Source organism: Mya arenaria, chromosome 11, assembly GCF_026914265.1.
Source record: "Mya arenaria isolate MELC-2E11 chromosome 11, ASM2691426v1".
NCBI lineage: Eukaryota > Metazoa > Mollusca > Bivalvia > Myida > Myidae > Mya > Mya arenaria.
In genome coordinates this window covers 56,421,578-56,445,968 of record NC_069132.1, presented here as the reverse complement: position 1 = coordinate 56,445,968, position 24,391 = coordinate 56,421,578, and the positions used below count along the sequence as shown (strand labels likewise).

Here is a 24,391-nt window from a genome sequence, read left to right as displayed (position 1 = left end):
CTGCTGCTGCTGCTGCTGCTTATGATGATGATGATGATGGTGGTGGTGTTGCTGCTGCTGCTGCTGCTGCTGATGATGATGATAATGATGAGGATGCTTATGACAGATGAAGATAATGACAGATGAATACATTGATGACAATGTGAAGAAGAAGAAGAAGAAGAAGAAGAAGAAGAAGAAGAAGAAGAAGAAGAAGAAGAAGAAAGAGAAAGAAGAAGAAGAAAAGATTATTGCCCACTTTAGCATTCAGGATATTCACATTGCAAAAAAGGCTGATGAATCGATTCGTTAATACTTTTCAAGTTTTGCCCATTCAAAGTTAATTAATCTAATTCACTCAGGTTGGCGGGATGCGGCTTTACTAGCACTGGAGTTCGCTTCCTCTGCTGCTGTGGACAACACCATCAACAAAGTTATGTTTCTTTTTGGTCGCCTTTTTAGAATTTGTTGAAAGTCCGAAAATCTGTTTCAATCAATAAGTCAATTTTTCTTTTTTAAACAAATACACATAAATGAATAGGCATTTTCTGTTGGTTTTTGAAATCTTACAGTGAACATGTTAAAAGGCACCAGCATTGTTCCCAAGATCTCATTAACCGAACACTAAATCACAAGGTCAAATCTTTGATTTTGACTCTTTCCCCTTCGTGATAGAAAATAAGTCACTATTTTGTTTGTCTAGAACCATTTCATGGTAATGATTAGTTAGATTGTGTTCAAGATGTTACCCTAAATGCAATCTCACTGCATTTTAAAAGTGGGTCTGATGGGGTCAAAGACTAGGTCAATAGGTAAAATCTTAGAAAAAAAATCATGGAAGCATTCTTAGTGCAATAAAATGGTCCAATTTTTATGAATCTTAAACAGAATGTTTTCCTTGATGAAATCATTGACTAGTATGAAACTGGGTCACATGAGGTCTGAAACTAGGTTTCTTGATCAAATCTTGAAAAATTATGTCCGGAACAAAATATAGATATTGATTTGTCAGACTTTGCTAAAATGTTGCCTGAATGTTCCCCTTGGTGAAATCTTGTAAGACTCATAAACAAGGTCATGAAGTCAAACTTTGGAGAAATCTTAGGAACAAACGGGGTGTAATATATCCGCTCCAATCTTCATGAAACTTAATCAGAATATTTGCCTCGATGAACCCTTGGATTAATTTGAAACTAGGTCACATGATGTAAACTCTGAGGGCACTAGGTCGAATCTTAAAAGTGAACACTCTAGATGCTATATTTTTGCAAATTTCTGGTACAATTTTCATAAAACTGTATCAGAATGTATGCCTTTGTATTAGTTTGAAACTGGGTAACGTGAGGTCACAAACTAGGTTACTATGTCAAATCTAAATGCTTCACTTTGTACAATGTTTTTTTTTCTACGAACAATTGCAAACAAACTCATATCCAACGTTCATAAGAGTCCATCACTCTGCCGCGGTATGCATGTTTCGGTTGTAATGTTTCACCAGCACTTGATATTGCCATTCCATCTACGTTGACTATCCGGGGATATCAATTCAACGAATTTGCTTGTTAACAAAAACTCAAGGCGAGTTTGCTTTTATATTTATTTTCATTTTCATGCTCATTGAATCAATGTTTCGACGCTCGTTCGGAAATAAAGGCCTGTTCCCTTTATAGGCTCCACAATTAGCACAGAACGCATTAACGCCGCGCCCATGTCTATTTAATCTAAGAGCAGATGCTTCACAAAATGGAAGCTTTTTCTGTAAAGATTCCTGTTTGCACTTTTCGCACAATCGAATATTTCACACTAACAAAAAAGGTGAAACAAATTATGAATCTAATGGGTAAAACTCTTAATTAAAATCTATACTATTTCAATGAAACATTCAAGTGTCTTATTACGGACGTTTTGCCTTTCTAACCCCTGCCCAGTGCTTGACAAGCACGAGCCCATAATTGGGCCTTTATTGGGATGTCAGGGTATTGTCTTTCAGACCTTAACAAGGTTTTATCACTTAGCTACAGGAACCCATAGAAATGAAATAAAATTAAACGTTTTATTTATGAATGGGGACGAATCATACGTTCACTGTGTAACAGGTGTTTACTTGTGTTTTTTAATTAAAAAGTAAGGTAGAATTTAATGTTGGGTTTAACTAGTGTAGCATGCGTGTGTTAGTTATGAATCAAGTTTTAAAATAGTCGAATTTGAGAAGTTGACTTGTTTGTCATGGTAACACTCATTTGATAATTATATATTGGGTATACAGTTTAGTCCTGTGACTCAAAACTTGTGTATTGAATGTTTTGTCATTCAACTTTAATCTCAAGTTTAAAGTCCCAAATAAACTTTCATCGCAACTTTATTATGACAAAAACACCCTATCGAAGAACTGATATACAAACAAAAAATGAAAATAGTTGTGAGTAAGTTTTCTAATGACAGCCTAGTATAAGCAATACAGAAATGCTCAAAGCAATTATTATAGACCGCGTTTGAGAAGATATTTCAGACTTGAGACTTAAAACAAGGATGTTAAATATGTGATCAATTTATTACCGTTTTATTGCGATATGTGTGTGTGATCTAAGAGGTATTATTATTTATTTGTCTCTTCATACTGGAGGAAATAAAGACTGCCTCTCTCCCTGATATTTGTGACCATACAAATAAAGACTGCCTCTCTCCCTGATATTTGTGACCATACAGATAAAGACTGCCTCTCTCCCTGATATTTGTGACCATACAAATGCCTCTCTCCCTGATATTTGTGACCATACACATAAAGACTGCCTCTCTCCCTGATATTTGTGACCATACAGATAAAGACTGCCTCTCTCCCTGATATTTGTGACCATACAGATAAAGACTGCCTCTCTCCCTGATATTTGTGACCATACAGATAAAGACTGCCTCTCTCCCTGATATTTGTGACCATACAGATACAGCTAGGTGGTCGCTATATTTCCTTTCGTAATATTTGGGATCTAACAGAGATATGTCATCGCTGTATTCGCTTTTGTGATATTTGGGATATAACAGATATATGTGGTCGCTATATTTCCTTTTGTGATATGTGTTGTCTTATGGAGATATGCGGTCGCTTTATTTTCTTTTGTGATATTTGTGATGGAACAGAGATTATGTGATCGCTATATTTTCTTTTATGATAGTTGTGATCGAACAGAGATATGTGATCGCTATATTTTCTTTTATGATAGTTGTGATCGAACAGAGATATGTGATCGCTATATTTTCTTTTATGATATTTGTTGTCTTAAGGAGATATGCGGTCGATTTATTTCCTTTCCTTTCCTTTTCTATTTTGGTCTAACAGATATATGTGATCGCTATATTTCCTTTTGTGATATTTTTGGTCTTACGGAGATATGCGGTCAGTGGAGATATATGGTCGCCATATTTCCTTTTGTGATATTTTTGGTTTAACATATATTTATGAACGCTATATTCTATTTTATAAGATTTTGGTCTAACGTAGATATGTAATCTCTATATTCCATTTTGTGATAATTTTGATCTTACAGATATATGTTATCGCTACATTCCATTTTGTGATAATTTTGATCTAACAGAGATATGTAATCGCTATATTCCATTTGTGATAATTTTGGTCTAACAGAGATATGTGATCGCTATATTCCATTTTGTGATAATTTTGGTCTAACAGAGATATGTAATCGCTATATTCCATTTTGTGATAATTTTGGTCTAACAGAGATATGTGACCGCTATATTCCATTTTGTGATAATTTTTGGTCTAACAGAGATATGTAATCGCTTTATTCCATTTTGTGATAATTTTGGTCTAACAGAGATATGTGATGGCTATATTCCCTTTTGTGATAATTTTGGTCTAACAGAGATATGTGATCGCTATATTCCCTTTTGTGATATTTTTTATCTAACAGAGATGTGTGATCGATATATTCCATTTTGTGATAATTTTGGTCTAACAGAGATATGTGATGGCTTTATTCCATTTTGTGATAATTTTGGTCTAACAGAGATATGTGATCGCTATATTCCCTTTTGTGATATTTTTTTATCTAACAGAGATATGTGATGGCTATATTCCATTTTGTGATAATTTTGGTCTAACAGAGATATGTGATGGCTATATTCCATTTTGTGATAATTTTGGTCTAACAGAGATATGTAATCGCTATATTCCATTTTGTGATAATTTTGGTCTAACAGAGATATGTGATCGCTATATTCCATTTTGTGATAATTTTGGTCTAACAGTGATATGTGATCGCTATATTCCCTTTTGTGATATTTTTTATCTAACAGAGATGTGTGATCGATACATTCCCTTTTGTGATATTTATGGTCTGAGAGCGAGATGTGGTCGCTATATTTCCTTTTGTGATATTTGTGATCTAACAGAGATAAGTGATCGCTATATTCCATTTTGTGATATTTTTTTGTTTAACAGAGATATGTGATCGTTATATTCCCTATTGTGATATTTTTGGTATAACAGATGTATGTTATCTTGTTGTATTTGTGGTCTAACAGAGATATGAGATCGCCTTTTTTCCTTTTGTGATATTTATATGGCCTAACATACTAAATCATATGAAAGAGATTTGTGGTATAACAAACCTTTAATCAGAGATCGGCAGTGGGGAATCTGACAGCGGCGACTACCGAGAGAGGTGGAAGTTTCATTGCTGCTCCACATGAACACTGCCGTTCAAGTGGCCGTCAAATTTGATTTTCGGATCGTCCAAGTCACACAAGCAATTGTTTGAGGCGATTGCTTTTCTTCGAGGCGTTCTTGAGGTTCCGGATAATTTTAATAACGTCTCATGACAAAATGTTATTAAACAACAAATAATTTGATAAGAAGACAGTCGGCCTAGTCGCCGCGGATGTTTAAGTTTTCATTATGAAGCTTGTGACGGTCCATGTTTCTTTGTGATCATAAAGGACCGAGGAAACATGCCTTAGCAATGCGGATTGTGTTTTAATGATTCGATTTAGAACCTCTAACCATGATTGAATACACAATCGAACAGCGCAATATAACGCTTTAGTAAATATATCATCGTCACTGTGGTTGCACGTAGTTGTTAACATAATCCAGCATCACCACAACCACCACCACAACTAACAATAGCAACGGCAACAAGAACCACCTCTTCCTCCTCCTCCTCCTTCTCATCATCATCATCATCATCATCATCATCATCATCATCATCACCGCCGCCGCCGTCGTCCTCCTCGTCGTCTTCGTCGTCGTCTTTGTCGTCGTCTTCGTCGTCGTCATCATCATCATCATCATCATCATCATCATCATCATCATCATCATCATCATCATCATCATCATCATCATCATTATGAGGAGGAGGAGGAGGAGGAGGAGGAGGATCACACAGGTGTCGTTGTCATAGTGAAAACTATGCCCCCAGTGCGAAAATACTACCGTAATCTATTGTGAACAAGTGACCAATATATTTTGGAAATGTGCTCCGATAGGTATATAAATAGCGCCCTCAACTACAAAACGTCCATGCAACGAGTGTGTCGCTTGCAAAACTTTCCCAAAACACGGTGTATAGCAAACAGAGAAAGATACTTTGAACAAACCGAAGACCAACCACCCATATTTACAGCATGTCCCGTTAAGAGGAAGATTTATTACAAGTTCATAATGAGATCTTCTGCAAATTTCTCAATCCCAGATGTGTGCAGCGATAAGACAAGGGCAATAGAGAGAAACAATCAAAATTGTCTTCTAATGAAAACCTCGCATCAATGTGGCCCTGGTCCCGAACAATGCGGAGAAAAACACGCACAGCAGCCTATGTTTACATTGTGAAATATCTCCAGTTCGGACTCAAGATGAAAATACATTAGAATCTCAAGTGGCCAAATTATGGAAGTCAAATTTTCATGAGATGAGTGATTAAAGCTTGACAAGTTTAATTTTAATCTAACGACCCCGAAGCAGATCCCTTTGCGTGGTCATCAAAGCAGAGGAATACATTTACTGACTGTAGGACCTGGGTGCACAATAGAAAGGCCCGGCTAACTTTTTTGTCTTTGAATTCAATGCAGAAATTGGACTTTAGCTCGGGCCTCACTCTCTGAATAGGCGCCGTTCGCAATAAAGGGCTCGCAATTGTTTTTATTTTATTTCACGTTATAATGACTAAACCGTTTTATGGTCTGCATAATCTGAATTTATGGACACCGAAGATTAAAGGTCATGTCGTTAAAAAAGAAAACTCCGCTGCTGGCAACAAAAACCTTGAGGGTCTCCAGAAGTTTGGAAAACGTTCCAACGAATATTTGCATTTTGTTTCGGTTGTGTGACGAAAGACTGAATTAGGTTTTAACTGACAAGGAGAGCGTCTTAAATCCCACAAACACCGGCTCCAAGACACACACAAGAACTGTCTTGCTACCCCAATACACCTCTCGAACAACGGCTGGACACTCAAAGACACACACACATATTGTATAAATGCCCTGAATACACCCCAAAAACCATTAACATACCCTTAGACACCCATAACACAATGTCGACATACCAAGACACCCAATGACACTGTCATAACACCCCAAATATATCCCAAAACCTAACATACCGATGGACAAAGTCGAATGGCGTGTTGTTTATTCTTATTAATAAAATCTGATGAATTAAGTCACCCATTTTGCAAAGAAGATTAAATATAATATCAACAAAACAACAAATTAAGGCCAATCATTAGCTCATAATGAATGCGTATTCTTCAACAATCCGATGATCAACCGTTTCTTTTACGGTGCTGCTAATTCCATTACCACCTTAGAGATTCCGCCGACACTTGGCCGGATAAATCAAGTGTAAAACATGACGATCAAATGAGACAACGATGGGATTTCAATTTATACCCTATCATTGGGACGGAAAAGGGCCGTTGTAGGAGGCGTGATGTTTTCACGTTTCCCAACAGGTCCAGTGTTAATCGTCAATTATGCGGAATAAGTCCCATTGTGGTGGCTAATGCGCTTTGCTCGCCCGGCCGCTCACGGAAGTGGTCCACAACTTGTCACTGTCAGCACTGACAGGACCAGTATTGAAGGGCCTCGTCTGTTTAGGGACCTCTCAAATAGCGACAACAAAAATTGCATTTCAAGTTCGAAAATATGAAACCCCGTCCTTCAACTAAAACCACAATTTCGGGATCGTTAAAAACTTAAAACCGCCCATGTCCATGTGTTATCATATTTATTACATGTTATTAACCGTTTAACACCATTGCAGTCATAATACTTTATAACGAGAAAGAAATGTGGTGACTTATTCATAACTGTATATGTAAATGCGAAAACCTCTAGCCAAATGTAAAATGATCGTAGCTTATTGTAGTTACTAAAGATGTTTTTTTTATTTCTAGATAGTTTACTTTATTAGTAATTCGTTGTTCAGAACTAGGGCTGGCTTCTCTATTCAGGGTCAGTGAGGCGCTCGGAAGTACCCGGAAGCCGGATGATCGTCACGACAATAGTTCGGAACACTTCAGGACTGTTCCATTGTATGTGGTATCATCCGCAAGTGTTGACACTGGGCCCAAGTTCCTGCTGTAAAACAATACCAACCAGGACATGTGCAAACAAAGATCATAAAGTGTCCTTTTCATACTTGGATATTATCCTTTAAACCGCAATACAAAAACAGAAACGTTGTCCAGATTTTCAGTTTGTATTTATTATGCAAGGGTTTTGTATGTCCGAAGTGTTAAGTGTCAACATTTACGAATTAAGTTATTATATTTCTTCGTTTTAATTATACTATGTTGGTCAAATTGAAAGGTGATTCTACAAGAGTTGCCCACAAATAAAACAAAATCGAATAAGCCACATCCTTATTTTCGACATGAAATAAAAGAGATAAGAACACACACATGTTGACAGCATAGTGACATAAAACCATTTTACTCACACTTGTTGAATTTTGAACCACCATATTTAAACTGCTATGATTAAACTAAGCTAGGTCATGGATTTTTTAATATTTATTTGCAACTCCTCAAAATACCCCTAATTAATGTTGATCCCTGGAGGAGGCAAGACAAATACATTATAGCATGCTATTTGTTCTTTTGCGTTAAAAATCCTCAATCAGACAAAAGCATATACCCGGCTCCTACCGACTCACTGAAAAAGAGTCTGGATCGAGCCACTTATGCCTGGGTGATTCGGCCAGGTGTGAGCCCGTTAGTTGGCATATTCCACTGATGAAGCCCAGGCCTTTCTCGTGGTCAAGCTGTATGATGTTGTTGTTTGTTTTTCAAATGTAAATACACCTCAGATCTGTGAACGTATTTTTAGTGTAATTTAACCGATTAAATGTAATTATAACAGCTGTAAATACTCATTACGGGACCCTGTTTGAACAGTTTTAGTATTCTGATTGTTTTAATATATAATTATATGGTTGGTAAAATGTTCATAAATGAGCGATTTTTTCGTTGGTCGAAATACGAATGATATTAATAAAGTTTCATTTGTCATTGTTTTTGAAAGTTCAATTGTCTATTATCATTTAAAAGGTTTAATTTTGAACAGAGTTTGTTTAGTTTATTGGCGAATAGGTAATTTTGCCTAAACTAATCTAATTATGGCCAATACTCATATCTATAGATGGCAGACAGGGAGTTTTTGGTTGATTTTTAAGCTCATCTGATTTTCAAACAAAAGATTTAAAGCATATGATAGGTTCTGAAATATCAAGCATAGACTCATTGCAGTGTGTCTGCAGTTGAGACTGTACAAACCATATAGTCTGTGTATTTTAGTGCAGACAAAACAAAACAGGACGTAAAAATAGGTTTTCCTCAAATTCCCTTATTTTACATATGTTAACAAATCTAAGGACTCCTTTACCTCCGTCATGGGGTTGTACTATCTTCTGACACAGGTTTAATGTCTGGAGTACACGCTGCAATCAGATTTTGACTATTGGGGACTATAACTGACTTTTAAACAAACTACCAAAAATAGGTTAAATTGTCAAAAATGAACATGCCAAAGCATTGTGCCGACCTTACGTAATATGGTGGTGTACTTTTCTAAAATAACGCCAAATATTAGTTGATTTTTTTTTCTTTTTCTTTTTACACATTTTCAATTTTCAATATGCCCGTTATGGGCAACGTTATGTTGGCTTTCATAATGTTCTGTTATATCCCTTGATCAAAATAAAAAATAATATATAATAAGGTGCCTTTGAAACACTTCTATAGCCCATAAGGGTGTGAGAACCTGAAATCTTGATGACTGCAGGTGGTCCAAGAAACCTCATGTGACCGATCGAAAACAACTTACTACTGTTAGGAAGGTTTTACGTGGGGGTTTGCCATCTTCTTTAAACTCTAATATCATTATTATTAATTATTATTAACTACTCCGATATGGCCAGTCCCATTTCAAGTTGGGGTGGGATGTAACCTGATATCGCGGAGTGTCCGTTTTGATTAGCAGTATAGAATGTACGCTAATTGATCAGGTGCTTGTAGTAATTTAAAACCAGTTTCAAGCTATAAAAACCTATGTTAGTCATATGTGATAGAAAAATTAGACTAGATTTGCTATTAAATTTATTTATTTATTTTAGAGGTATGGTAAATACATAGCCTTTTATATGATTTAGTTTTGTGCTGTTTACAAGTTGACGACATCACGATAAATGCCCGTTTACATTGAAACCACATGTCTATTGCTGGCCACCTTAATCGAATGAGGACGAATGAGCACTGGTCTAGGTGAAAGAAGTCGTTGGTCCGAGCCCCACCATGGGAATGTCCTCAACGCCTCTAAAATGGACAACAGTACTGGCTTGTATACCAAGGAGAGGGACGCGAGAGTTATTCCATAAGTAATCAGCATTCGAACTTAAAGTAATCAGTTTGAAATGTGAAGGTGGCATGAAAGCCCACATTGAACAAAATAATTGAAGATGACGTGAAGGGACACTTGTGGTGTAGGTTTGTTTGATCACCGGGAAAACATATACACACAACCTTTTAAAGATGGCATTACAGTATTAACAATGCATGGAGGTCCGTTCAACGATCAACTAGCTGATGTGGTGATTTTCAATGAAGATTTCATTCATTTAGTTTTGTGAAAAATGAGCTAATTTGTCGGGATGCAAAGTAATTGGTAATTCTAACGGCTCTTTGATGTTTGCTCATCATTAGTGGAAATTCAGAACTTATTATCTTTGAACTAGGGGTAATTATGCTGATTTGAAAACGATCAGGTAAATATAGAGCTATATATTGACAGTGGCAGTGTCGTTGACAGAGGGGTAGTTCGAATTCCGAACTCATGATACTTTATTGAATCGTAACATTCATTCATTTTTTTCAGATGCTTGAAAACATAATTCAAATAATTCCTTAAAACAGGTTGCTATGACGACGCAAACAACACCAACTGGCATTCAAGCATGCCATTTCAACTAGGAGCACAAAGGGCCCCTTAAGTTTAAAATTGAGAACCTTACCAGCTTAAGATGTCCAAAATATTTTAGCTGATTATGGTAGCGAGACGTTTTGTGGCCAGGTGCACCCATCAGTACAAGCACTTGAACAGAAGGGTGTGTGTGTGTGTGTGTAGGGGGAGGAGGGGGGTGACAAGACGAAATAGGGTTCACGTCGTCCGGTCCGGAATATTGCGGTATTATAAGGAACCTTTCTTACTGGATTCGTAGAAAACACTTGTATTTGTGGCAGAGTGCTAATTATTCGGAATACTACACACGTTCGATGGCGTGAATATTAGTTTAAATGCATATTAACAATATCGTAATAAGAGCTCAAGAATTACATAAAAAATGTCCGGCACAGCCTCGCCCTTTTTTCTTATTTTTATATTTCCTTTATTTTGTAATAAATCGGGTCCATATTTCATCCGTACACAAGTAGGAACCATATAAATGCTAGCCGGAGATTGGCGCGCTCTTGAAGTATCCTTAATTAGGAAGTAAATCACGGACGATATTGAGCCCGAATTTCGAGCAGCCTTCATTCGTGATAAAGCACCTTTGCAATAAAACAATAAAACGGAGACAATATCGTAAATTGAGAAGGGAGATTTGATTCCATAATCCGTTACCAGGTAACGCTTGATTCATGTCACCAGAAGAACGGTTCTAATCGAATATATCGATCTCATGGCGACCAGGTGCGTGACAGGTTTATTATGGTTATTAATTACTGCTATTTAATGCATTTATTTGTGCATTCCGCATTTTCGCGTACTTGTTAATATACTTGTACGTGATATACCGTTGGAGAAAACCATTGAAGTTGAATTGCTTAATATGTAGACATGTCAATTATTTTATATACATGCCAGTCATGGTTCAAGCATGTGTGAATTTTACCGAGCCTTTCTACTGACTACTCGTAAAATGAAATGACTAAAACATATTCCAGTAAAATGCAGTACTATAATTAAACTCACTTGATAGATTAATGCAAGGGGTGAATTTTAGAGCATTTTACAATTGTGTTATATAAAACAATAAATCAAAGAAAAATTCAATCGGTTACGTAACTATAATTAAAATCCCCTGATAGATTATTGATAGCCCGTGCCGCGTCCCTCTTTTCATCCTATATGTCCCTCGCACGTGCGCGACAGCGCGTGCAGGAGGATGTCACGTGCACAAATATTGTTGCTCGTCACTGAAAGAAACTGTTAGTTAACATTTAATTTTGCATCAAATATTAAAATTTAATTCAATGCAGCCACAGTGGCATATTTTACGCCGTAATTAAAAAGAGTTTAGATTGATATGTTCTATTTTTTTTTAATTCCTGAATACATGCTTTCAGTGGCCTCATCTTCGATGTTATTTGTGTGTTGAAAACTATTCAAATTATTTATTTTGGTCTAATAACAACTTCAGTAGTCCACACTGTAATAGTAAACGTATCCATATTTACCTAATAAATCAGAAAGGGTAGAGGATATGTTTGGTTGAACCTAAACTGCCATCTAATGAAGTTGTTTCACCGTAAAAAGTGCCATGAAATGGAAAAACCTATTTAAATCATTATTTGCAGAATGTCAAATGTGTTTGTCTGCTGTAGTGTTTATGTCCATACATTCAACTATTTGTTTATTTCCAGTGTTTTACATGATTTATTCAGTTATCATGGGTTTAGATAACAATAAAGCAAAGAAGTTGAATTGGACGAGCATTTAATAATATTTACACTGAGAATTATTCAAACACTGTCGTGTGTAGAACGACTTCACATTTGATAAATGTTAAACCGGCTAAACAATACATGCTCGCTTCTTTATGTAAATTATCAGCTAAACACATCAGTAAACAAACTATCACAAAATGCAACTTGTATTTTCAATTTAAGAAACAACCATATTTGTTTTGTTGCTATTTATAGTCTTCTGATGGAACTGTCGACAGAGCGATGAATCGGTCATTAAAGTACAAATCTCGGGCTATTGAAATAATTTACTGAAACAATCACAATTTACCTTTTATGAATTATTCAGAAAGCATTAAGTATCTTTTGTAGATACCTTATCCGACGTTTTTAACCTGAAACCCTGCTTAAAAGTTTATCATCGAAAGTTGTAATTTTCTTTAGTATCAATAATGGTGTTCCCGAGTTTTAATGGATTTTCCTCTTTCCTAGAACACTGGACAGATAAGTGCTTTGTTTTACCACTAACCATCCATCAGACAGCGATCTCAACCACGGAGGACAAGCAAAAGGGTACCCTCTGTGTAAAAACATAAATCACTGTTCCGATAAAAGAGTTCCATGCTTACCTCAGAATCCCTGTACAATGTCATTGGCTTTGTGTGCTAACATAAGTCTTTAAGGGTATTGACTTTATGTAGCATAATAATTGTTGAAATTAAAGTGATGTTTTGCCTAGTGTTGACTGACTGCGGCACGGGGTAACCGCCAGTGAGATTTTGTCTAGTGTTCACTGACCGTGCCATGGCGGTAACCGCAAGTGGGGTTTTGTCTAGTGTTCACTGACCGTGCCATGGCGGTAACCGCCAGTGATGTTTTGTCTAGTGTTCACTGACCTTGCCATGGCGGTAACCGCCAGTGGGTTTTGTATAGTGTTCACTGACCGTGCCATGACGGTAACCGCCAGTGAGGTTTTGTCTAGTGTTCACTGACCGTGCCATGGCGGTAACCTCCAGTGGGGTTTTGTCTAGTGTACACTGACCGTGCCATGGCGGTAACCTCCAGTGGGGTTTTGTTTTGTGTTCACTGACCGTACCATGGCGGTAACCGCCAGTGGGGTTTTGTCTAGTGTTCACTGACCGTGCCATGGCGTAACCGCCAGTGATGTTTTGTCTAGTGTTCACTGACCGTGCCATGACGGTAACCGCCAGTGATGTTTTGTCTAGTGTTCACTGACCGTGCCATGGCGGTAGCCGCCAGTGAGGTTTTGTCTAGTGTTCACTGACCGTGCCAGGAAGGTAACCCTCAGTGAGGTTTTGTCTAGTGGTCACTGACCGTGCCATGGCGGTAACCTCCAGTTGGGTTTTGTCTAGTGCTCACTGACCGCGCCATGGGGTAACCCCCAGTGAGGTTTTGCCTAGTGTTCACTGACCGTGCCAGGGGGTAACCCTCAGTGAGGTTTTGCCTAGTGTTCACTGGCCGTTAATGGACGCACGATGCGTTTGAATGAACTATATTAAGTTGTATGTTGTCATTAAATGCCATAACTTTGTGTGTGACTTAAAGCGATATAGCCATTTGATTATATTAACTACTCAATACGTGTACCAATATAAATGTAAGGATATTTTGTGTCCTGTTAGATTGTGGCTTGTTTTGCACGATTGCGCCCAGGGCTGAGCCCGCGAATGGTACGGTAACTGTAGCCCGGCCCGGCTGCCGGGTACCACAAACGCGGGTCGGGCTCACAATTACTCTTTCAACACTGGGTCTATTGTTTCACCGGAGCCCGAAACAAATAAATCCATTTGAATCAACCCATCGGATCGGGCGTCGGATTCTTAAATAAGAACCGTGAAAAGCTTGAATACATTGTTGTCCATGGATGAGATCGATAGAAACATTTCTAGGATTTGAATAGATGAAAAGGAAGTATACTTTTGAACAAAACCTCTTCTACTGACTCGGTAACGTATGTACGTGTACCGGTTGCATATCTGTGCATGCGACTATAGTTTATACTGGTCTGTGTGTCCAGCTTTAGTATATACATGTATACAAGTACATGTAGGTCATTTTGTCATCTATGTTACCGATACACTATCATAGCTATCAGTAGTATGATAAACCCAATGCCCAATCTAACATCAACTGTTATTAACAAATATGTGAACAATTGGAATGATCTTTGATATAACTTGGCTATTTCACTTTCTGATAATAACATGTGAAATAAAGTATATAATCATGAATTGTCATTTTGCTTAGAAAACGCGCGCATTCACTAAGGCATTATATTTTGTACAATAAAAACAAACAATGATAAATCAATAAATATATGAATTTATATGTATTAAGATATCCCGTTTACACTTGTGCATGTTTCTGTAAGAGAAATTTGGCTATTTGGTAAACTTCTCCAATTAAATTTAAACGAGCATATCATTGGTTTGGACGTATTTTGACTTCACGGCATAATTATTTGTATAGAGAATTCCGCTTTTGCAGAAAAGAACCAAAGAAATTTCAGCAGAGCGAATTTTCGACCATAAACGCCATCAGCCATATACGGTATTGGCGCGGGTGTCAATAACGGGCGGGGCTTAGCGCACTAGAGCAATCGGCACCTACCGAGTCAGCCTCGAGTAGGCGGGGCTTCGGTAATCTCATATCCTTTCTACCTGCATACGACGATATCTTTGGTTATATTTACCCAGAAACTTGGTTTAAACATTCAAACTTTGTTCTGACAATCATTTGTGTGAATGTGTGCTTAACCTATCTTGAAGGACTTTGTGTCGAAAAAATATATACAAACACTGTGTTGCCTGTTGAGGATATAGTAGATCTACACTGACCATCAAGATTGAGCCGCCGACGACCGCAGGGATGTACGAGAAGCAAACGGCGGTTGACTACCCGCCGACGGGAGATTATCTTACGATGCTGTCGAAGTCCTCCTACGACCCTGTAAAGACGGCATACGACTCGGCTGGCTACCCGATGACGTCTATGGCCGGCATGAACTCCATGGGCTCAATGGGTGGGATGGGCTCCATTGGCAGCATGGGCATGAACAACATGAACTACACGTCCCAAGGACTTACAGGCATGGGCGCCCCTCACGGGTATGGAATGAGCATGGCCCCGGCCGTCGGCATGGCGGGTGGCATGTACGGGAGCATGAACACCATGAACACTAACGGCCACATGAGCGGTATGACGAGCCCCGTTCCCGGCATGAACGGCATGGCGGACCCTATCACACCCATGCGAATGGACATTAACCGAGCGCAGGCCATCAACCGTGCTCGTGAGAAGACGTACCGTCGGAGCTACACCCACGCAAAACCGCCGTATTCGTACATATCTTTGATCACAATGGCAATTCAGCAATCTCCGAACAAAATGTGCACTCTTAGTGAGGTATATCAATTCATTATGGACTTATTTCCGTTCTATCGCCAAAACCAACAACGTTGGCAGAACTCTATACGTCACAGTTTGTCGTTCAATGACTGTTTCGTGAAAGTTCCGCGGACTCCTGACCGTCCAGGAAAAGGAAGCTACTGGACGTTGCACCCGGATTCCGGAAATATGTTCGAGAACGGCTGTTACCTTAGGCGGCAAAAGCGCTTCAAATGTATAAAGAAGGAAGGACTTCGAAAAACACTCGGTGGCCCAGATGATTCTGATTCTGATGACGACGACCGGCCTGACTGCCCGTCTGATAGCGAGTCCGTACCCACGTCTCCCGTGGATGCAACATCAAACCACCACCCTCACCATCCGCCGCCCCCGCAACAACAGCAGCAACAGCCGCCGCCGCCACCCGTGGCATCCTCACAACAGCATCACATGTCCAACCAGCTGGAACCCCTACCGCCCAAGACAGAGCCCAACCCCGTGGGTACTCCAACATCCGGCTCAACCCCCGTGCCAGACCTCCGACACATCCAGCACCATGACGCCATGTCCATGGCCCACGGGTACCCCGCCGGTGTCAACCCTACCCACTCGTTCAACCACCCATTCTCAATTAACAATTTAATCACAGAAAACGCAAAAATGGACTTGAAACTCTACGAAATGCAGGGCATGTACCCGCCCTACAACAATATGCATCACATGAACATTCCCCCTAAGGTGGAAGGGCTGCCGCCGATGGGCCCCGAGGGTGGATATTACAAAACCTACACCCCACATAGCACCGCTAGTCTGTGACTAAATGTGTAATGAATTGACATGTTTAACATAATAGCTTAAAACCAAAGATGCTTTGTTGTGAATTTTAAAACCGAGTTTTTATGATATTGCGAATGTGTGACGGTACTTACCGGGCGCATTCAATGTTAAAGTGTAGCTGATTGAAAACTTGCGAGTGCTCGGACAATGTATTTCCTTTTTAACAAGGGGATATAGAAAGAGAGATAAAGTGTCGGACTCTCGAATATTGTTAATATTTCTTCTCATGTAAAATGCGGGTGAACATATTGAAAACCAAAGGAACCTAATGGTGAACTTGTAAAAGTATCGAATATCGTGTGTTCATATTTCACCAAAAGCCTAGGACGCTCTCATAGATGTGCGACTCACAAACAATTAGGGAAATTCTCCATATGAGATATTACTCTATGAAAAAGGACCAAAGATTCATTATTTCATTACTATTATTCCTGTTTCACGACACTTAGCTGTCACATTTGACAAGTTCATTCCATGTTTGTACATTTTCTATTCCATTTTTCGTGTGTTATATGTTAATTTATTTTTAGAGTAGAGTTTTGCTCAAAATATTTTTTTCTTCAATTTTTGTCGGTATGAAATAAAAAAATAATAATATTGCATTGATAATCATTATTTTCAGTAAAGCTATTACTATAGAAAACAAATATGATTTAAATTGTAATTTTGCGAAATGCCTCTGTTTCATTTTGGTATAGTCTAAATATTCATAGTTTGTATTTTTGTTAATAAAATGCATGTCTAAAATGAAATGTTTCATCGACAAGTAACGCTAATGCAGAACGCACTATATCAGTCTACCTTGTCTTTATTCAAACCAGTTTCAGGTTTCCAAAAATAATCAAAATTATATATAATAAAAAAGATTATTTTCGATATTTAATTTGAAAAGTCGAAACCTGTTGGTACCAAGCAAGCACGTGTCACCGACAACATGGTAGTTTGTGAAAATAGAAATGTACTCGTTTTATTTTATAGATGAAACAAACTGTTAGTTCCTTAGAGGAATTGTCTTTCGTCCTTTATTTTGTTCATTTATGTTTTCACTCAGTCATTGTATCAGAACTTTTATTTCTGAAACATAGATATTAAAATTTGTTAAACATATGTGAACGTTTCTGTGTTTAATTTCTTGACCTTATATCTTATGTATTTGAATTTCCGCTTTCTGTTTCTGAAATAGAAAACAGGGTTTGGTGGAAATACCGGGTTCTGAGATGTTTGAGTAATTCGTGCCAATAGTCATCTTTTCAACCAAATGTCCGCAGCTAGACTGTAGAGACAACACACATCAGCGTTCTTGTGTTTGCAAAAAGACCAGAATTAAAGGTTTTGTGTATTTTCTGATTTGTTTTCGATTACAGTGTTTATATGCGGGCCTGTCAAAGCAAATGAAAATCGGACAAACATCGCACTTCTAAACTGATAACTGCCTAAAACTGTTTAATGTACATGTATGTCTGTGTGTCGACATTTTAACCCATCAAATTTTCATAGATTGGATAATAAACGCATATAAGGAAAACACGGTAAAATTGTTGAATTCCTGATCCAAATATTTCGTCTTTGTATAAACCACTTATGATTATTAATTTAATGGCATAAATGTTACCATTACTGAAACTAAAAGTCAGGGAGTAGGAGATGTTGTCCTGCATTTGGCCGAGTGTGATTTCTGTTCGTGGGCAAACAAAATTCATTTATTGAGGCGATAGTATCATCTAAATCGCACAACTTTAAAAACATTCAGATACAAAATCCTAACGTTCATATCACGCATGTACACTGCGACCCTAGAGTTGGCGATATCGTGTTGCTACGCAAAATCGTACCGGGTACTCAAGCACAGATAACTTACAGATAACACCTTCGTTACTGGCCAACCCCGGATTTCTGAGGTGTAGAAAATCCTCTTTTACCCCATCTCCCTCTGGTCCCTATCTCTGGATTAGGGGCTTGATTGAGGATTCATAATTACTAAAGTGCTATAATCCCGTTTCAGCAGATTTAAGCAATCTTGGCATCATCCGTTAGGGGTCTTAAGACAGGTGACGGGACGTACACCCTGAAATAACACGTTCGATCTGTAAATTGAAAGTCACGCTAGGTCGGTTCCCTGGTAGACCGTTACTGGCTCTGTGCTGACGGATGTGTCACGGTACCGTGGGCGCCGATTTTGCACATAAAATTGGATCGAGACTATCTTATAGTGTCAGAATGTATCTCTAAACTTCAAAGGAGTGCATCATTAATTTAAATAATATATTATCAAATATATTTTAAATAAGGTAATCATTTATCTATGTAATTGAGCGATTAAGGCGATTTGTGTTATCTGCAGCGTTGTTTGTAATTACTAAAAAAAAGGGAAATTAATAAATAGGTTGTTTTTTTCTTCTGTTGCAAGATGTGCCAATCTTTTCCGACTTTCACAATGTCCAATTGCCAAAGCAATATTACACAACTTTGCATAGAGGCTCTAAAATGTCTGCAGTAACAACATCTTTATAGCAGCAACAGTCTCTCGCCATGGCTCTAATTAATCTGAAGGGCGTAATAAAAGCGTCAATGTTTTAATAAGCGGTTGTAATTGTTGCACAATAACATCACTATTTCTGGAAAGTGGATTACGGTCATACTTGATCGTGCCACAATGGGGGAGAATTGACTAAATTTCTATAAACGTTAATCTTGTTTTTATAAATCTTGACCATGAAAAATAATTTCATCTCGGTTCTGATAATAAAACGATTAAAGCGGTGCTAAATACCGATACAATTGTGTGATTGTCTTAATCGAAATATTTTTACAAAACAGGATTACTATAAATGGGATTTGTGCGATCCGTTTGGAAGTTTTGTAATCCCATTAAATGATGTGTTTCCCTTCTTGCTATAAATTGCGTTGTTGTTTTTTCCTTTCAAACTGCGAAACTGATATCCAACCGAACTATAATTAATGTATTTATTATTTTAAATTAATTTGAATATTTTGAAAGGTCTTACGTTAAGATGTATAACTATAACTTTGATTGTATATATAACACTTATGAATAATTTACACATCACCCAAAATTATTACTTAAATTAACTATATATTTTTTATATAATTCTTTTAAGATAGTATTTTGTCAATTTAAATAAAATGTACTTACATAACTTTCATATTTTACATTCAGTATATGACTGATAAGCCCTTTATGGCGTACGTGACAAGACACGCATAGCCAATTTTCTTGCCAGGTTTTAAGGCTTTAGACAATCTATTAAGTGTTTGATGCAATACAGCGATATGAATAGACATTTATATAAAAGGGGACTTGGGCAGAGGTCCTAATTACGTCGTTTGGCCGTTGTTTGTCGGCTGGGGACTCTGCTGTCTGATTGTCGTCTGAAAATCGCGGCTTTTCATACTGAAAATTTGTAATATTGAATCGTTCAATGGTTTCCGAATGCATAAGGGCTTGAAGCTACAATGGACTATTCACGAATTTGTCATCACAAAAATATATTACTACGCGCAGAGAATTACCCGCTAGCTTTCTATATAATTCTTATTTCAATACGTATTCAGGTTGGAATATTCAAAAGACATTGCTGTGACCTTGTTAATAATTCAAAACTTGAATAATTCACGCCTCTCAACACGAATCTAATTATAAATGAGAAATAGAGAGAAAAAAGATAAAAGGAATTTATACAGAGGAACAGTATGTTCAAATCTGGCATTTAAGATAAATAATTTCAAAAGAAGAAAAAAACTTTTTCTCATAACATAAGTAGAAATAGTTGTAACTGAACAGTCGGACTTGACACATCTAAATATGACGCAAATATTAAAAAAAAAATCATAATTTAAACAACACATTATATTTATAAGATCCAAGTTGATACATATATACACCACATTTGAATACATAATAAAACAACGAGTTCTATTATATCAAATATCGCCTTGGTTATTCAAATTGTGCACAGCCTCTAAGTTTGCAGTCCATTACAAAAGGCTGTTGTTTTGCAGGACAATTACGTGCGACGTAACAATTTACAAATTGGAGACACGAGAGATAATCTAAAACAAATACATTCGCGAGTGAAAATCGAAAATCTCTTCTTTAAATTGACAAATTTATCTATCTATATTTGCTATTAATTCAAACAATGTTTTCGAGCACATGTTAACAGCACAGACCATGTTTGCGCTTTGCCGCTATATCTATCTAGTCAAATAACATAATGATGACCTACTTAGCAATTTCAAAATATTTGCTTTTTGTTCAAATTATGATAAAAATCGGCAGTGGGAGTAGCGCAATGACACATTGAATACAGCTACACTATGAGTGTATGTCAACAACGGGCAGGAGGTTATTATGCATATATGGGTCACAAACTCAGGCTTTAAACGCAAAACATTGATGAAAAATAAGCAAAATAATCATATCAAGGTGATACATTAAGACACACACTTAGTCTTATAAATATAATGATAAAAAGGTAAATAAGAAGATAAAACAATCTGCTAGTGGCAGGGTTCGAACCCGGGAAGGCTCTGGGTCGCGAACCATTTCCCTCCAGTAGCAGGGTTCGAACCCGGGAAGGCCCTGGTTCGCGAACCATACCCCTCCAGTAGCAGGGTTCGAACCCGGGAAGGCTCTGGGTCGCGAACCATACCCCTTACACCACGTCACAAAGTAACACAATTTAAAAATTGTGAATATTAATGAAAGTTGTCAACATTTGAATGCTTGTTGTTGTAATTTTGAGAGCCGTTGTTGCTGTTGGAAGTTATCATTTTTGTTGGCACTTTTTGATATTAGATAAATGGGTTATAAGCCTTATTCGACTCGTGTTTTAATATTTGTAAAGACCAACAAGCCGAGTATGCCGAATTTAATTTGTTTCATTTATATAAAGATAGAAGATGCTATGAATATTGCTGATCTAGCAGAGTATGATTTCATCCAGTTCATGTTTTTACCCCAAGTACATAATGCGGAGGCAGAATAACGTAAAAATGCGCATATATTAAAAAAATGGAAATATTATCTGGAAAAACTATTTAATTTACTTTTTTTGACTTTTTTCGACGATTTTTCTTCATTCGCGTCAATATTCATTGTGATAAACTAGCTATTAGAATAATGATATGGGAAGATGTGCCCATGTCCATGTTTTTAGTCTGAATCGCATGGCAGTCATTCTGTAAGGAGATTTTAAATGAAATGCAAGTTTGGCTTTTAAGGAAACACACATTTATAAGCCGAACTGAAGGGCTCTATCTAGCTAAGTGACTCGTGGGCAAATTAAGTGTAAAATTAAATCTTAGATGGCAATATCTTAATATCTCCAACCATCAAGACGATTTTTATCTAAGACTTAATCCAAGATCCATTAAAAGGCACAAACCTCTTTTCTGAAGACCTTAAGTGTCATAGGACAAATAAACATGTTATTAAGCATTAACTGTTGTATTAAGACACTAGGATTTAAGTTGAAAGGCAAAAGCCGAGATACTATGAAATTCACCGCGCACCTTTTAAGACAAAAAGATGGTCTAATATAAAGAACTGATCTCTGCATGTTGATAGAAGACTGCAGCTTTGACATTGTCCTGGATTTTACTTCTTACAAAAATAAAAGCACAACATTTCATTACAAGAGTTATACAATGTCCTGTATTTGAAGAATATAAGTAGTTACGCGTATGTGACTGACAACAGGTTGTGTTTGCAATATTGCTTCGACACTACATCAAGTGATTATTCCTATTTGTCGAGGGAAATGACTTATGTCCTTGACAATGGCAGCATTTACCAAAACACACACACAGACGAATGAAAAATTACATAAAATAAATAGGAATTCTTTATTTTAAATCAAAGCAAATATTTGATGTTGAAATGCATAGACCCCTTTTCTCCATTTCACGACGTTTGGACATTATTCCGATTCTTCCAGTTCTTGACACTAAGCCTGTTCCATTACTGGTCAGTGTCACACAAATGTAACATTGTTATGCCGATCAATTGTTTTTGTCAAGTTCAACTGTTTCACTCTTACCCGCCTGCCAAAATTATCTAAATACCCACAGACAGTAGGTGTAAGAAGAATACCTACTTGTATTGAGACTGTTTACAACTTTGACACAGTGGTAAGACATTGTTAAAGCCCTTGTTCTTTTTGTCGTTCGATTATTGCTTCTAATGGTTCTCTAGAAGACCTATTGTTATGGCGGGCAGCGTTTAATGGGACCGGATAACTAAATAAACAAGGCCTTTTTAAACACATTGTCACAATTTCGGGCAGCATTAATTGCCCTCTATTGCAGAAATCTTGTGATATTTCGTACGCGGAAATGAGACAATTTCGCCCCGAGTTACTTCATTGACACAGAGTGTGTTTCTCCGCTAGTCTCATACAGTTTCAAGGTTGACACTTCCGTTGAAGCAATTCGTTAACACCAAAACTTCAAACCTAGTTATAAGGTTAGAGCCGGCTCATCAACATGCGAATGCTAGTCCCTCTATCCTCACTACATGTATATACATTCGCTAATCTATTCTATTTCACAATTTCTTTAGTTATTTTCTTTCCCCTCAGGATCATTGAATGCAGTTGTACACCATGGCCTTCGAAGTAGCGATCGGACTGAGACTATCAGATCCCTACTCGATATTCTATATATTATTACGTGTATACTCTATAGTATGTGTTCATTCTAAATGCATTTTTACATCAGCTGTTATTTATTGGGACTAGTATGTTAGGTGTGTGTCTTATTGTTGGTCGAGTAAGCAGATCAACGGCGTATTACAAGAAATATCTACGTTCTTAAGTAATAGTACATTTATGGCAAAGAATGTTCCTCCATTGTTCTAGTCCGCGCTTTATATCTCGACAAAGTAGTAACCTCCCCGGTTTCTGGAAAGGCAGCCTAAAAGGCGACGCCTTCCTGTTTGGCGTTTGGGAGTCTTTGCTTTACAAATAACAGTTCTATTCAAATTTCCAGATATCAAGAAATAAAGAACTATTCAAATTGGAAGTCGATAATATGTTGATAATTTTATTCCCATATTCAAAGAGTTTCTATAAGCATTGAAAATAATCGAGTCTGGGAGCTTTGTCCGATAGCCCGGCTATAGGGTCTATCTTGCTTTCATGATAAGGTTGTTCGGACTTCTACATGATCGATTAGACATAGGCTTTATTATATCGCCGAGCGGTTATTTTGTCACATGAAATTTATAAATTACAATGCAATAAGGTGAGCTTTAAATATGGCCTATATATCCTGTGGCAATTCCAACTTAATCATGAGGCAAATGAGGTTTTATAGCGGGTTTACTACATGAATCACGGGGCGCGGCTTGGTTTGGCACGTTAATCCCCATCCATAGACCTATCTGGCCGTACAGGATCCCTCTTTGATTGCTGTTTGGTGAGGACTAGAAGGGATAGCAGGACAAGACACTCTGACAACCCATTGATGGCTTGTTCAAGCCTTGTTCTGCCCGAAACAAATCACCGAAGACAGCCCATACCCGTGTTGCCAATGTGTTCCACATTTTCCCTTTTTCAAGTATGAAAACGAAACTCCCGCATTAATATCCCTTAATCTGAAAACTTCCTAAGATCGATACATCATATTCATCGAAAACCACACCACGGAAGTTGTTATCTTTTTAAATTTGAAAACAATATATTCATTGCTTTCCTTACCGTCCTGATTGTAGTATATGCAACACTGTAAACAGGAAACTGCATTGACGACATAATGACGGAGTGAAAGAGATGTAATATTTGAAAATAAAAATGCGATACGTCAGTCCCTGTATATGGACATCAACGTTTATCGAAGTACGTTTTTATACGTATCATTCATATAAGACAATATACATTTGAGCTCTATTATTGCAATGGGATCAAAGAAAGTCAACTTCCTTGCGGCCATATACAGGGATGTTT

The 24,391-nt window shown here is 37.5% G+C and overlaps 1 protein-coding gene across 1 annotated transcript; it reads left to right on the top strand.

Annotated features, from left to right (window-relative positions):
- The first annotated feature begins 14,924 nt into the window (after positions 1–14,924).
- On the top strand, positions 14,925–16,842 carry LOC128209292 (hepatocyte nuclear factor 3-beta-like). Its single transcript, XM_052913268.1, has one exon. It carries the CDS (start codon positions 15,069–15,071, stop codon positions 16,401–16,403), a length of 1,335 nt encoding a protein of 444 aa, XP_052769228.1. The 5' UTR covers positions 14,925–15,068; the 3' UTR covers positions 16,404–16,842.
- The last annotated feature ends 7,549 nt before the right edge of the window (positions 16,843–24,391 follow it).